General features: G+C 33.2%; 1 protein-coding gene across 2 annotated transcripts in view; it reads right to left on the bottom strand.

The window, feature by feature from the left end:
- Positions 1 to 1,931: 1,931 nt before the first annotated feature.
- Positions 1,932 to 15,529, bottom strand: part of LOC145255587 (TELO2-interacting protein 1 homolog) — a 90,675-nt gene continuing 77,077 nt past the window's right edge. For both annotated transcript variants that reach the window (XM_080114065.1, XM_080114066.1), the window contains 7 exons: positions 15,200 to 15,305; positions 13,430 to 13,512; positions 10,459 to 10,574; positions 9,242 to 9,329; positions 7,224 to 7,310; positions 4,723 to 4,845; positions 1,932 to 2,286 (listed from right to left, as the gene is read on the bottom strand). In XM_080114065.1, coding sequence (XP_079970191.1) covers positions 2,176 to 2,286; positions 4,723 to 4,845; positions 7,224 to 7,310; positions 9,242 to 9,329; positions 10,459 to 10,574; positions 13,430 to 13,512; positions 15,200 to 15,305 — 714 coding nt within the window. In that variant the 3' untranslated portion in view covers positions 1,932 to 2,175. The remainder of the gene's footprint in view (positions 2,287 to 4,722; positions 4,846 to 7,223; positions 7,311 to 9,241; positions 9,330 to 10,458; positions 10,575 to 13,429; positions 13,513 to 15,199; positions 15,306 to 15,529) is intronic.

The following is a 15,529-nucleotide window of genomic DNA, read 5'->3' as shown; positions in this document are numbered from 1 at the left end:
TATATATATATATATTAAGTAATGTGATTTATAATTTAAAAGTTTTAAAATTTTTAAAATTTAAAAATCAAAATTTAATTAAATTAAAAATCAGTTTCATAAGAAGGAACAACAACAAAGTCAATTATCTGTACGATCGTTTCGGAAATCCGTGCTTTTTATTTGTGGTATACATGAAGTCACGTAGAATAATTATACATAGTTTTTTTTTTTTTTTTATATATATATATATACATACATATATATATACATACATATATATATATATATATACATACATATATATATATATATATATATATATATACACACACTTATTTAGCACTTAAAAAAGATAGTTTTATTTCAAAAGATCAGAACTTATTTAATTCACACATGGTATTTTAATGCATGCAAATTACATATTTATTATTATTGAGCCTTGTACTCCATTGATTATTATATTGTACCCAATATGTAGTAGTGATTTTGATTTCAACTGTTATCGACGAAATTTTGCATCCCTCTGCCTGTTTTACAAGTATTTTAATGGTAGGTGCTCCGACGAACTATGAGCCTGTAAATACTCTTGACAAGCAACAAAATCCCACCCCTCCACAGTAGAGATCTGTAGATGTAAGAAAACCTTCTACTCGAATAGTTTCTTCTCTAGGACTTCTAGACTTTGGAATTCCCTTCCAGGTTCCTGCTTCCCTGACTGTACTGACATGCAAAAGTTCAAGTGTAATGTAAACAAACATCTTGCTGCTCAACTCCCTACATAGTAGCCCCCTACATCAAAGTGGCACTGTCCTTGTTTGGGGTGAAAATGCAATTAAAAAAAAAAAAAAAAAAAAAAAAAAAATGACTTGGGTTTCATTGGCTAAAATCAAAACCGAAACATACGACTCTCCAACCTCATTCCCATGCACATAAAAATAGTTAAAAAAAAAAAAAAATATTGTTTAACCTATGAATGTAGATTTGTGCATGCAAACAGGTTTAGTCAACAACTTCTGCCAAGGTAATTCTAGAAGATAACCTCAAACAAGCAATAATTAAAACAATAATAAAAATAATATTCCCGAAGGAAAATAAACATTTGCATATTTTTAAGAGAAGCACGTGAGAAGTGCTCCTTGTAAAAATGCAATAGACATTTTAAAAACTGGACAATAGACGGTCTTGAGTGACTAATTGAACTTTTATCAAATGGCTTCACAAGTCGGATCTACAAATGTTTTGTTTTCAATTTTGATTCCTTAGTATTGAAATTTGCCAAATAACCCTATATATATATATATATATATATATATATATATATATATATATCTCAAATTTCAACTCTTTAGCCCAAATATTAAAAGAAGAGTTTGGTAGAGACTGTTTACACACACCAAGGTCATATATATATATACACACACACATATATATATATATAAATTTATTTCTGTGTGCTTGAACGTTTTCATCTTAAATTCTACGCAATTATGCAGAATTTTGAGTTGTAGGAGGACATTCAGGACTTGAGTCTGAAAGTATTTGGGACATCTTTTAAAAATTGTTGGATTGGTTAGTCCCTGGTGTCCTCCTCAACGTTTTGGATCCATTTTGGAGTAGGCTCTTTCCTACTTATGTGGGGTGGTGTGGTGTGATTGAGCTTTGTACCGGTAGCCATTGTGTGGGGTTGACTTCAGACATCCTGAGGTAATACGCATGGCTTCTCGAAGTATTTTATCAATTAATTTTGTGTGTTGGTTTTAAGTTGGGACTAAAGTAAAATGAAATAAAAAATGAAATATTCAAATATAAATGCATCTCATATAAAGGTCAAGTGTTAGCACTAGGAAAGGGGGCACCTTGATTTCTTAGAGCTTTTGACCGAAGTAAAATAAAAAAAAATTAAAAAAATGAAAACATTTTTTACCAAAATCAAACGCCTCAAAACAAAATTGCTTCTGGACAAAATAAAAATTGGTTTTTATTAAATAAACTTTTCGCAAAACACAATTTGTTCTCTTTTCGTCCAACCGACCTGGAACTAACATGAGATTCTCCATCAATACTCCGGACTGACTCTGTAAGTCGTGAAATCCTTTGGCTATTCCACATATCAAGTTGTGAATTGAACCGAGATGAAATCCGTAGGCTGAATAATCCAAACATTCATCAATGTTTAATGATTGTTTTAGTCGATCAAACAATGTTCTGTTCAATTTGGCTGGTTGTGTATTTACTTTGCAATAATGTAGTCTTGAAAAGGAGTTCAATACTGTTGGAATATTCTTTTCCTTTATTAGTGTCAAACTGAAAAAAACATACAATTAGAGTTAGTCCCATCTTTGGAAAGCATTATTTCGTAAGGTTACAATTTGAACATTTTTAAAAGCCAAGCAATGTTGTATTATTTTTTATTAAATGAAAAATCACTTAAAAATTTTTTTGTTCGGTGACACCCATCCTTATGATAACAAACTTTGTCATTTATTTTTTCCTTTTTAGAAAATCTAAAAAAACAAAAATGTTTTCGTTTTCCCTAATCATACGCTGCATTTCTTACACAGACTTTAACAAAAGTTGGAAATGTTTTTTTGTTTCTTTTAAAATCTTAAAAATTTAAGTTGCATCATTTGAACATTTTAAGCCGAGTAATACTGTATAAATTTTTATTAAATGAAAAAAATTTTTTTTTTTTTTAATGGATTTTTTTAATGAAACTTTTGATAGTACAACCCTCATCATCAAGTGGCTTTATGCATTGTCTGGAGCGATTCTAATAAAAGAAAAGAAAATGAAAAAAAAAAATATGATGATTCTCAATCTAAGAAGAGCGATTAGTTTTTTTTTTTTTTTCTTTTACAAAGGAGTCACCACTTATCAAGGCCCGGAGGCCACTCGAGGATAAGGGTTAATGAGTGTATGGTGGTCATCGTAGTAATCGTTAGTAGTGGAAATTTTGTAAATTGGATTACTTAAAGAGACGGTTCATCAAGAATTTGTTTATGTTGGACTTGAAGACGACCATACTGTAGTCAGCTGGAAAGCAGAGAAAAAGAACAGAGTTCCACAGGTATGCAGTTCTAAGAAAGAAGCTTCGTTCATGGAATTTTAGGTTGAGATACAAATAAAGAATGGGGAAAATTATCGATAGTGGCTTCAGCTAGACGAGTGTTTTTCATGAAAGTCGGGCCAGAGGGGGGGCATAGATTGGAGCTTACACGAGCACTTGCCCTGAAAATAACAATAAAGCAAAGACAGACTCGAAACGTCTCTTCTCTGGGAAAGAGGTTGCAGGGAAGAGAAAAGGGTATCCCCTACGAGGCTACAAAGTCTGTTTTGAACTCTGTCAAGGTAGGATAAAGTGCTTCTAACAGCTCCTGCCCATAAATGTCTATGAATGATCTTAGGATGTGATTAGCTAGAGATTTAACAAAATTTGGTCTTCAGTGACGTTTCTTATAAAGGACGTGAGTAAGGGTTGAGGACATGCGTTGCATGGAGAGAAATGATAAGAGTGGATGTGTAATGTGAGTTTTAAAGACAGACTTTGAATTGATGAACTCAGAGGAAGATGTGTGCGGAAGAGTAAACTTAGATGGTATGGTCACAGTAAAAGAATCGATGAGAGGTCTTGGATTAGTAGATGTAGAACAGTTGAGATAGCAGGTTCAGATCATAGGGAAAGGCTAAGGAAAATATGGGAAGTGGTGGTAAAAATGGACGTGAGGGATAAATAGTAACCTGGTCAGAGATAGGTTATTTTGAAAATCAACTGCTTTATACCAGCACGTAAAACAAATAGATGTTTAGCCGATGATGATAAGAATACCCGTCCCAAGACAAGTAAAATAAATTTCTTGAACAAAACAGCTTGGTCCAATTTTATATCCTCTTACAAATAGTAGAATCAAGGGTTTTTGTCCAGAATATCCTCCGTGTTAAAAAAAAAAAAAATTAAAAAAATATTAAAAAAATCTATATGATGTACGTACCCGTGATGGAACAAAAATATCATATTCCAAAAATCCCATCAATTGATTAAGTAGTTTTATTTTTATAAAGAAAATCATTTTAAAGCAAATAATGGGAAATCGTAGGCATTAAAAGGCTGATCTTGCAAGCTTGAATTATTGTGAAGTTATCTGTCCTTGTTTCTTCAAGATAGTGATATGACACAATCCCTTTGGCTTCCTTATAAACTTTGATTTTCTTATTTAGAAATACAATTACTTTATCAATTTATATGATTCTTGGAATATGACATTTTTTCTATTTATTTTTCCTTCTTTCCCATTTTTTCGTCCTTCTCCTTCACCCTTTGTTTATCCTCTACTCAATTCATTCCTGTCTCTTATTTTAATGGCTGAAAAAATTCATATACTGGAGTTATCCCTGTTAAATATAATCTCTTTTATTGCCCCTGTAATACATAATTGCATTAAAAATCCAGAAGAAAAAAAAGCATCTCCCTCGTCTAACAAAAACTTGCCCAGTTGACCTTCACAGAATATTTTTTTCTGAATTTTAGATATCATACATCAAGAACAATGCTGGTCAAGACAATACTAACTTTGTGGCTGTTTATTTTGTATTTCTTAGTTTCAGCTGGACATATAGACATACACACAGATATTTGCCCTTTGTATATATATTTATACAATATATAATGAGTTGAATTGTCTTTTTTTTAATTCAGATTTTGGAGGGTAAAATCTGCAAAAAATTTGGTTGTCCAATATTTACCTGAACGTCTTGAAACATGGGCGCAGGAGATTTGTAGATGATCGGACTGGCTGCATACGACAATTTCAACCACATCCCATCAGGCTCAATTAGAATCAAACTTTCAAAAGTTTTCAAAGCCGCCTGAAAAAAAAATTGAAAATATAAAACATTTTGGAATTTTTGAGATGAGGATTGATAATTTGTATTATTTGGACTACTGTTCTCATCTTCTTAACGGATAAAGTATTAAAATTCAGTTGCAAGTGATACTCTTTTGGAGATTGAAGGTTCAATCCTCAGTGTGGGCAATACTAAGAATACAATTGGAAATCGTTGAAGACTTCTTATCTAGCTCATTGAATGAGGCATGCTACCCCCATGGAATAAATAATTGGTTTCATTCAAAATTTAGTGAAGATCCCTGACTTTGATAGAAAAATTCCTGATTTCGACAAGACATACCTGAAGAAGGTCAAAGGTTACATCAACTAAAACATTGCGAGAAGATGAGAACAATAGAAGAATCCAAATAATACGATGTACTTTATTATCTCCAAAATCCTTGTTTAAACAAACAGACAAACAAACAAAAACTTTATATCTATTGTTATACTAAAGTTGCGTTAATCAACGTTTGTTAATTTTTTTTTTTAATTCAATTTTCACCCCAAACAAGGTACAGTGCCACTTTGAAGCAGGGGGCTACTATCAGGGACTTAATTTGCAGGGGCATTATGAAGGGAGATGAGTAGAAAGATGTTTGTTCACATTACACTTGAACTTCTGCATATCAGTACAGTTGGGAAAGCAGAATCCCGGAAGAGAGTTCCAAAGACCCGCAGTTCTGGGGAAGAAACTATTGGAGTAAAAGGCTTTCTTGCACCTAGGGATCTCTACTGTAAAGGGATGAGACTTTTGTTCCTGTATAGTTTAATCACACAAAATTCATGCTAAAATAATCCTCAGTTTTGGAATTGAGTTATGTATGCAAATAAACTTTCATTTTGTTGTTTAATTAGTTATAAATATGATTCTGCCGTCAATTTCGATGTATGAGGTTCCGCCACAACTTAGTTGTTTAGAAATTCACACAGATGATTTGTTTATAGTGATGAAGCCTTTGTGTAAAACTAACCACACTTTTTGGTACAACTGCTAATCTCAGCTGGTGCAATGGCTGCCACAAGACAGAGCAGACAATGTACGTCAGGTTTTTACGTCAGAGCTTCTTTTCCTTCTCCTAGATTCATAATCACACTGACACACCGGTTCTCATTTTTATCTTTTTATAATTTTGTAATTTTTTTTATATATTTTTCAATAATGTCCTTTTCTTCTATTTTATTTCATAAATTGCTTCATGATAGAAATACTGAAGAACAATGAAGGAAGTGATTTGCCTTGGTAGCACGGAAGTTAGGAAATATGTTAGCTTGCGATAACCAAATTCTTTTTCCAACTAAAATTCCAGTTTAAAACAACAAAGTTTTTCTGTTTTTTTTTGTATTCTTTAGGGATTTTACATTTCTTAGTCTAATCAAATCGCAATACGAATCTAAGTGAACACAATCAGTTTGTTAAGAGCCCATCTGAGAGGCACAAAAATCTCAACTGACCATCAAACACTCAAAGGGCCAACTGACTTCCCTCTGCTCGAATATAGATATCACATATAGATATCATATATAGATATCACATATAGATATCATATATAGATATGGGATTACACAAGAAAGACCAATCAGATAGTCGTATCAAACAAAATGATGATAGAAATTTGTCTTCTGTTTAAAACATATCAATCATATCATCTGCTATTTTTGGATGCAGTGTCGATTGTCTGCTACATCAGAAGAATTCTCCATTCAAATAAAATTACAACTCTAGTTTAAAACAAGTAAAAACATTATTTAATTGGAATTTATTATTGAGATGAGTGTTATTTATTAATTTATTTTTATTGCGGATTTTTTTCTCCAATAAAAACAAATTAGTAAATAAAACTCATCTCAATAATGAATTCCAATTAAATAATATACATACCATTCGGTACAGACCCGACCATGGAAAATCAGATAATAAAAATAAACGTGGATTTATAAGACCAAAAAATCCAACATTGATCGCCCTTCGCGGCTCGTGGCGCAGTGGATAGAGACGTTGAATCTCTACGGTTCCAGATGAACATTGTCTGAAGATAGCGGTTTCAATCCTACCCAAAGCCGGCCATAGGCTTACTTGGCCAAAACGTGGTGAGACAACAACAACTATGGATGGCAGTAATTACTGAGGATGCAGTTAGGAGATTCAGCATTCCTATCCCGTCACGGTTACCACCTGACGAAGGCCAGAGGAATAGTTGGTCGAACGTGAAACAACAACTAAAAAGATGAGGATAACAGTTCGCAATAAAAAAAAATTAAAGTAAAAACACAGTAAAAAATGTCCTTTTAGTTGTTGCTTATCCTAGAGTGCCTCAAACATATTTGATCCTTATTGTCTAACATGATGTTACAAACCTTTTTCAGTTCCGGATGTCCGTGGTCACTCAGATAGGGAATACATGCTGTGGCAATATCGTCCACTTCTTTACCTTCAATGCCAAGCTGAATGCAAGATAAAAAAAAGGCAAGAAAAATTATTCAATCCTAAAACAAATAATAAAATAATTAAATAAAAAAAAAAGTTAGAAAGAAAATTTTTAATTTTAAATTGCAACAAAGAAAATTTTTTTATAACTAAATATAAATGCAAAAGTTTTTTCTATTTATAACTATTATATTACCATTAAACTATCTATAACTGTTATATTACCATTAAACTGTTTATAACTGTTATATTACCATTAAACTATTTATAACTGTTATATTACCATTAAACTATTTATAATTGTAATATTACCATTAAACTATTTATAATTGTAATATTACTATTTATAACTGTTATATTAACATTAAACTATTTATAATTGTTATATTACCATTAAACTATTTATAATTGTAATATTACCATTAAACTATTTATAATTGTAATATTACCATTAAACTATTTATAACTGTTATATTAACATTAAACTATTTATAACTGTTATATTACCATTAAACTATTTATAACTGTTATATTACCATTAAACTATTTATAATTGTAATATTACCATTAAACTATTTATAATTGTAATATTACCATTAAATTATTTATAACTGTTATAGTAACATTAAACTATTTATAACTGTTATATTAACATTGAACTATTTATAACTGTTATATTAACATTAAACTATTTATAACTATTATATTAACATTAGACTGGCTATTATTTAAAGCACTAATGCAACATAATATTTGGAAATATAACTTATAAAGTACAATTTGCATAACTATTATTTCATTAAAACTCAGTGTTATTAATTTGTAAATTTATTGTCTTATTTTTTCTCTATGTTGTTGGTTTAGTTTTGCTTATTCATATATTACCATCAAAATGGTTTGCTGCTGTCAAAATTAATAACACAGCTTATTTTAAAATACTCCATAGTTTGCAAAGTTGACCATGATCATACGGTTGTTCTGTGTGTCTGACGATGACTCATCAGTCCGATCTAAACTCAGAAGTATCTTCCACACGTGGGGTACTAATGAGATGATACTGTAGCAGATGAGCTGATTGCTCTGTCTTTCCTAATAGAATATCTCCGCTCGCTGTAGAATATCTCTGCTCAATGTGACTAGGTTCAGCAATCGTGGCCTCTTTGTAGCTTGCAGTATGCCAGGAACATCTGTTTTTGGCTAGATGTCCCCAATTAATACAAAGCAAACTGTTTGAGGGACACCTTGAAGCTGTCCTTGAATTGTTTCTGTTGTTCTCTAATTCTTTTTCCCTTTTACGTCTGCAGCATATACCGTATATATGGTGCAGATGTAAACAATTATCAGAATATCTAATCTATATAATTATTTTTTAAACAGTTCATAATGAATTAATGTTTGGTGTTATTCATTTGTAATTTTATTCTCTTATTTTGCCTATATATATGCAATAGTTTTGTTGATATTAAGAGTTATTAATTAAAATGATTTAATAAAAAATGGATAACTTACAAAAAAAACTTTCTGAAATAAAACTGACATCACACACTAGAATTCTTACAGATCGTATAAAATCAACAGTAGGTTCTTTAATTAAACAGGGATGTGTTTGAAATGAATGTTTCTGTATAGAGCAGAACTGAACCACGAAACTTAACTTTTGCATTTTAAACTTTAATTAAAGTTATTATATAAAAATAATTTTATAAAATTAACAGTAGGTTCTCTACAGTGCAATGTAGACTACAATGTATTGTGGACTAAGTTACTGCAGGAAGGCATGTGATGCTTCCTCTTTGTGCATGGCAACTAGAGCGGGCAATCAATCGATTTGATTGAAAAATGGGTGATTTCATGACAAGAGTTAAAGTGTGGAACATTTGTTGATTTTAATTCAATCCTGGACAATGCCAGGTTTCCCTGCTAAAAATAAACAAAAACAATGACTTACATTAGTGCAAAGGATTCCCAATGAGTTCAAAATTGTCTGCTGCATTTTGTAAGCTTGGGTAAAACTGTAGCCAACGCCACAATTATGGCTGGAAAGATATAAAAAAAAAATTTTTTTTAAGAAGTAAATTATGGAAAACTTGTAGAGTGACACAAAAGATGCTTTCAAAAAAAAAACAAAACAAATTCTAACAATTTTCTGGTTTCAATAAAAAAAAAAAAATTTTAAGAAGTAAATTATAGAAAACTTGTTGAGTGACATAAAAAATTACCCCCCCCCCCCAAAAAAAAAGAAACAAATTCTAAAAATTTTCTGGTTTCAATAAAAATAACTAATAAAAAGAATTTTTGTTATTTTATGCCGCATCCAACCTTTTCTTTTCTTTTTTTCTATAAATTTGGAACAGAGCAGCAGCTGCATGACATATATGCAAATGAGCAAAGTGACATCACAGGAGAGGAAGAGAAGGGAAAGAAAGAAAAAAAAAAAAAGGACGTATGTGGACAGAAAAAGATGACAAACATACATGTGTGACGGAGGACTGAAAAGCGCATGCCAGCATAAGATGAACGTGTGGCACATGGCGGTGAGATACTTTTAAGCCTGTATCGTGATGGCAGGGGTTTGATAACTACATGCCAAACGAGATGAACTAAGAGACTTTTAAAACAAGATGCAATACATTATTTTGGAAAGTACTGTCAATAAATGCCTTTAATTTCAACTAAAAGAATAAGCTGAATTGAATTTCTTCCCTTTTTTGTTTCTTTTGCGACTGTTCTAGATACAACATGTTGGGTCCAAGTGTTAAAATGTAACAACACTGTTGAAGAAGATTAATGACCATGTTACAAATTTAGGCACAAGATGCATTCTGAAACCAATGAACGGATTATTATGAATTATAGAATATATATTCTAGGCAACACGGTGAGTAACACCAATGTTAAATGCATAAACGCAAATGATGGTTTTGTAGAAATATATGATACTCTTAGGTGTGAGTAATTTTCTAGCATGGTAGAGGGAGCCCATCTTCTTTGCAGCAGCCTTGACAATGTCTTCAATGTATTTGGTTTCAAATCATCTTGCCTGTGCATGTGAGGCCAAGGAGATTGAAAGATAGGGTGTTATTTGTTCTAGCAATCGATGGTTGAGAAGATTTGTTTGTAATTGTTGAAGGAAAGAAGTTTGGTCTTAGTAGCATTAAATGTTACCTGAGTTTGGACTGTGATTTAAGAAAGTTGCACAATTTGGGAAAGACTTCTTTGGTTGTCCGCTTTCGGATAAAGGATCCACACACTTTGGAAATATCCAATAAAGTTTGGAAAGCCTGAAGAGAATAGAAAAAGATTCTTTTTTTAAAAATCATGTGACGTTTTTAAATCAAAAAATTTGTTTTTGAGGTGAGGATTGATAATTTGAATTATTTGGACTACCGTTCTCATCTTGATTGTTATTTCGCACAAAATTTCCTTTGAGCTTCTTCAGATGTATCTTGTCGAACTCAGAGAATCTTTCTGTCAAACTCTGGAATCTGGAGTCCACAAGAACCCATAGTGTAATAGATAAAGTACTGGGTAAAATTGCATTCAGTTCTGGAGGTTGAAGGTTCAATCCTTAATATGGATGATACAAAGAATACAGTTTCAAATTACTTAATACTTTCTACCAAATCATGTCTTTCTTTTCAAATCACTGCTAGAGTATGGTATCTAGACCTCTTTCCCATATCTAATATGAGATATCCAGCATTTGGAGAGAGTTTAAAGACGGGTCTTTTGGATCTGCCCTATGAAAACCGATTGAAAAAGCTTAACATTTTTAGCACCGATTTTGATTAAACCAAAGAAGGGCTGCATTTTCAATCAGAATCCTTGGACATTGGAACTTCAAACTGAGTTAATAAATGCACCAAAAATGCAACAATTTAAGGTGAATTTTGACAGGTGCTCGACTCCTGTGGTCCTCATCTAAATTGTTAGCTCTTTTCCCCACATGTTATTGAAGCAAAACTGACAATCTCAAGTTTAGCCTTCAATGGTTTATTGAATGGTATTTAAACCTTAATGTCAATAAATGCTGACTAGGCTTTTATTTTTGAAAAGGTGAATAAGATCTTGGCTTTGTAGTCGACTCATTCTTTAAACCATTTAAACATTGCATTCAAGCAGCTAACAAAACAAGATGCATTCTATTTCTCATGCAACGTTCTTTCTGTAAAGGTGCATTCTGAAATATTTCTCACTCTTTATTTTTCCCTCATCAGACCACTGTTAGGGTATGGTGTTCATGCATCTAATTCATATCTAATACGTGATGTCCGGCATTTGGAGCGAGTCCAAAGATTGGCTACTCGAATGGTGCAGGGTCTATCAGATCTGCTCTATGAAAGCCGACCCAAAAAACTTAAGATTTTTATCACCGATTTCGATTGAACTAAAGGAGAGTTGCATTCTCAATTAGAACTCCTGGACCTCGGAACAGACTTCCAAGTGAATAAATGCAACAATTTATGACAAATGCTCAACGACTGAGTCGTCTTCTCTGTAAGTTTTTACTACCTTTTCCCAACATGGCATTGAAGCACAATTGTTTTTTGTTTTTTTTGCTAAATAAATTGAATTCAATTCAATTAATGGAGTTTGAGTCACTTTCAAGTTTGCAGATGCTGCATGGGTATTTGCCGTGTGAAAAATATCATTTCTTTAGCGTCAGATATCATCTTCATCGTTTTAGTCATATCAACCCTAAAGTCACCTTTTTTCAAATGCTAATCAAAGGCTGTACTCACTTTTGTTGCATCGATAACAATAGCATCCGCACACAGAACACCATTTCTGCAAATGTTTTTCAACTCGCAAAGGACGATTATAAATAAGAATGGGATGCTGATCTCTGCCGTAGAAAAAAATTCCGACAATTGTACAGTCAGTAATTGTCTGTATTTTTGAGATGAGGTGTTTTCATTGATTGAGATTGTCGGAGTGACATAGTGACATATAGCCGAGTGGTCCTAGACGTTGTATCAAAGTTTACAGTTACCCAAAGGTGCTGAGTTCAATCTTGAACGAAGGCAGTGAAAAAGTAACATTCAAAACAGAGAATCAGTAACTATGTCCCAAAGCCTAGCTGGAGTCCGAACACGGTACCCCCGTAATAATAATAAAGGGTTGGGTTCGAGACTCCTAACAAACGGTTCCCCAGTTCAATACAAAACACCTGACGAAGGCCGGAGGTCAAAACGGCCGAAACGTTGTGACAATAACAACCAACATTCTAATTCACATTTGTCATCAATTGAAATGAATGGCTCTCGTCTTCAGGAGGCCTCAAGTTTTGACAAGCTTCTGGGCTTGACCATTACTCCTGATCTTAAATGGAACACGTATATCAAATCTGTTGCCAAGGCCGCTGGAAAAATGGTGGGATCTTTCTATCGATCCAGTAGATATCTCACTGCTGATGCTATTCTCTACCTATATAAGAGCCAGGTACGTCCAAGGATGGAGTACTGTTGCCACATCTGGGCAGGAGCTGCTAGAAAGTACTTGTCCTGCCTTGATAGAGTTCAAAATAGACTTCGTAGCCTCGTAGGAGATGTCCTTTTCTCCTCCTTGCAACCTCTATCTCACAGAAGAGATGTTGCGAGTTTGTCTCTGATGTATCGTTATTTTCATGGAAAGTGTTCGACTGAGCTTCAATCTATGGTCCCCCCTCGCCAAACTTTCACAAGAAACACTCGTCTAGCTGTAAACACTATCAATAATTTCCCCCACTCTTTATCTGTGCCTAAACCTAAACGTAGATTCCATGAACAAAGCTTCTTCCTTAGAACTGCACGCCTGTGGAATTGTCTTCCGTTTTCCTGCTTTCCGGCTGACTACAATATGGTTGTGTTCAAGTCTAAAGTAAATAAGTTCTTGATGAGCCGTTCCATATAAGTTATTAAATTTACCAAATTTTCATTACTAATGATTACTATATTGACCAATTTCTACTGTACACTCTTTAACCCTTATCCTTGAGTGGCCTCTGGGCCTTGATAATGTGGTGATGCCTTTGTAAAAAAAAAAAAAAAAAAAAAAAAAAAAAAAAAAGATGAGGAAGTCAGTCTGACAATCTCAATCAATATTACAGTCCTTAATCTGTATAAGTACCAATAAATCCAATAAAAGTTAAACTCACTTTTATCCTAACAACAATTTCTTTATCCGAAAATTTCTGTGCAAAAGGATTCCATACTTGATGAACCATTGGAAGAAGATGATCTGGAAAAAAAAAAAAAAAAAAAAACTGAGTGAAAATTTGACAAAAAAGATTTGCGGCAACTGAATCGTAAAGCCATTCAAATGAACGCTAAAAAGCAAACGGTTCTAATTACTGCCGTCTTTCTTTCTCTGATTTGTTCAGATTCACTTTTTTGCGTCAATTCCAAAAGAAAATTCTCATAGGAACATGTTAATTCAATTATATAGTAAGTTTGGAACATATATGCAGCAATTAAGCTACACAGAATTTTCCACGTTTCATTCACGCACACATATATGTGCGTGCGTGTGTGTGTATATATATATATATATATATATATATATATATATATATATATATAGTTGAGGGTCATTCCAAAATAAAGCCTCCTATTTATATATATATATATATATATATATAAACTCTGTGGACCTTGCTTGCTTGTATCTTGTCTTTGACAATCGGGTGATTTCATCTTTTGAAAAACGGATGACAGGTAAATTTATATATATGGCTAGGGCTATGACAACAGCATATTCTTTTCCTTGTTTTGATTCTCAAGTAAATATCCATTGATATCTTATATGTGTTTATGTAGAGTGATGTGGTTCTCGGTTGTTTGTGTCGGATATATACTCAAGAGTCTAAACAATGAAAAGAATATACTATTGTCATAGCCCTAGTTATGACAACAGGACCATTGCCAGCACCCTCAAAATGCATCGCTGGATTGCCACGAATAACAGGGACATGAAATCAAAATTTTCGGTCACGGTCATGACTATTGTCTTTGGTGTGGTTTTAAGTGAGGGCCACATCATGCCACCTCACATCTTCGAAGTCGGCTTGAAAGTCAACACCAAAGTGTACCTTGATGTGCTGAAGAGTGTGGTGATCCCCTGGTGCAATTAGGTGGCCGCTGGCAGATGTTGGGTGTGGCAATAGGACTTAGCGAAGGCCCACAAGTCCAAAGAGACCCAGGCTTGACTTCAGGTGTGCTACGACTTTGTACCCTTTCCTCACTGCCCCCACCCTTCTCCCCCAACTTTAACTTGCTGGTCTACTTCGCTACTTCATTTGGTTATACATCAAAAACATCACCAACATGACCTCCCACAACACCAAAGCCTGCCTGATCATCACCATCTGCCGAGTATTCCCCGAGCTTCTGCGGCGCTTGTGAAAAAGACATGCTCCCAGTTCCAGACCTGTATCAAGTCGATGATTGAGGCTGAAGGCAGCTACATTGAATAGATGTCAGCTCTACTACATAATCAAGTTACCTGAATTGATTTTTTCAATAAAAGTTTTAAAATAAAGCTGTAGTATTATTTTATTTAGGGCGACAATTTTATCGTTCCACCTTGTATTTAAGCATATCTTACGAATGGCCAATGCCGAGCGGCCTGCTAGCATATATATTTGACTAGTTAACACATTAAAAATGGGCAAAAGTTATAAACTGTTGATTTAGAATAAGTACTTTGTCAAATTATTGGTTGAATTTGTGGTTATTTTTTAAATTAAATACTAATCCCTATTAATCCCAAACTCTGCATCAAACAGATAACATACTGCTTAGTTTGCTGCACCTTATCATAACAAAGATGCAAAACTTCATCCGTATAACTTTTGCCTGTTTTTAACGTGCTAAAAACGTTTAATATAAAAAAATATTTCTGCAATTATTCACGATAGCAGACTTACCCGTATGAGGCTGGATTGAATATACAGCTGCAGTGATTGTGTCTAATACGACGAGTTTAAGACGAACATCTTCTGAGGAAAGCAAATGTTTTACGCGGGACATCACCTGAAATGGAGAACGAAATTGATTGAAATTCGTGATGACTGTGTCGAATAAAAAAAAAAGTGTTTTTGATGAAGAAACTGATTTATTTAAGGATAACATCTCTAATGATACGTACAATAATCATTGATTTAAAACCTGACCCAAGATCATATTGGTATCTTCTGCTGACATGAACACGTGAAGATTTAAATTTAATTATACGAAAGAAATTTTTTTTTTTTTAC

Source organism: Euprymna scolopes, chromosome 31, assembly GCF_053919585.1.
Source record: "Euprymna scolopes isolate OS-2025 chromosome 31, ASM5391958v1, whole genome shotgun sequence".
In the NCBI taxonomy this organism is placed as follows: Eukaryota; Metazoa; Mollusca; class Cephalopoda; order Sepiida; family Sepiolidae; genus Euprymna; species Euprymna scolopes.
The sequence above is the reverse complement of the archived record's forward strand: the minus strand, read 5'-3'. Positions and strand labels throughout refer to the sequence as shown.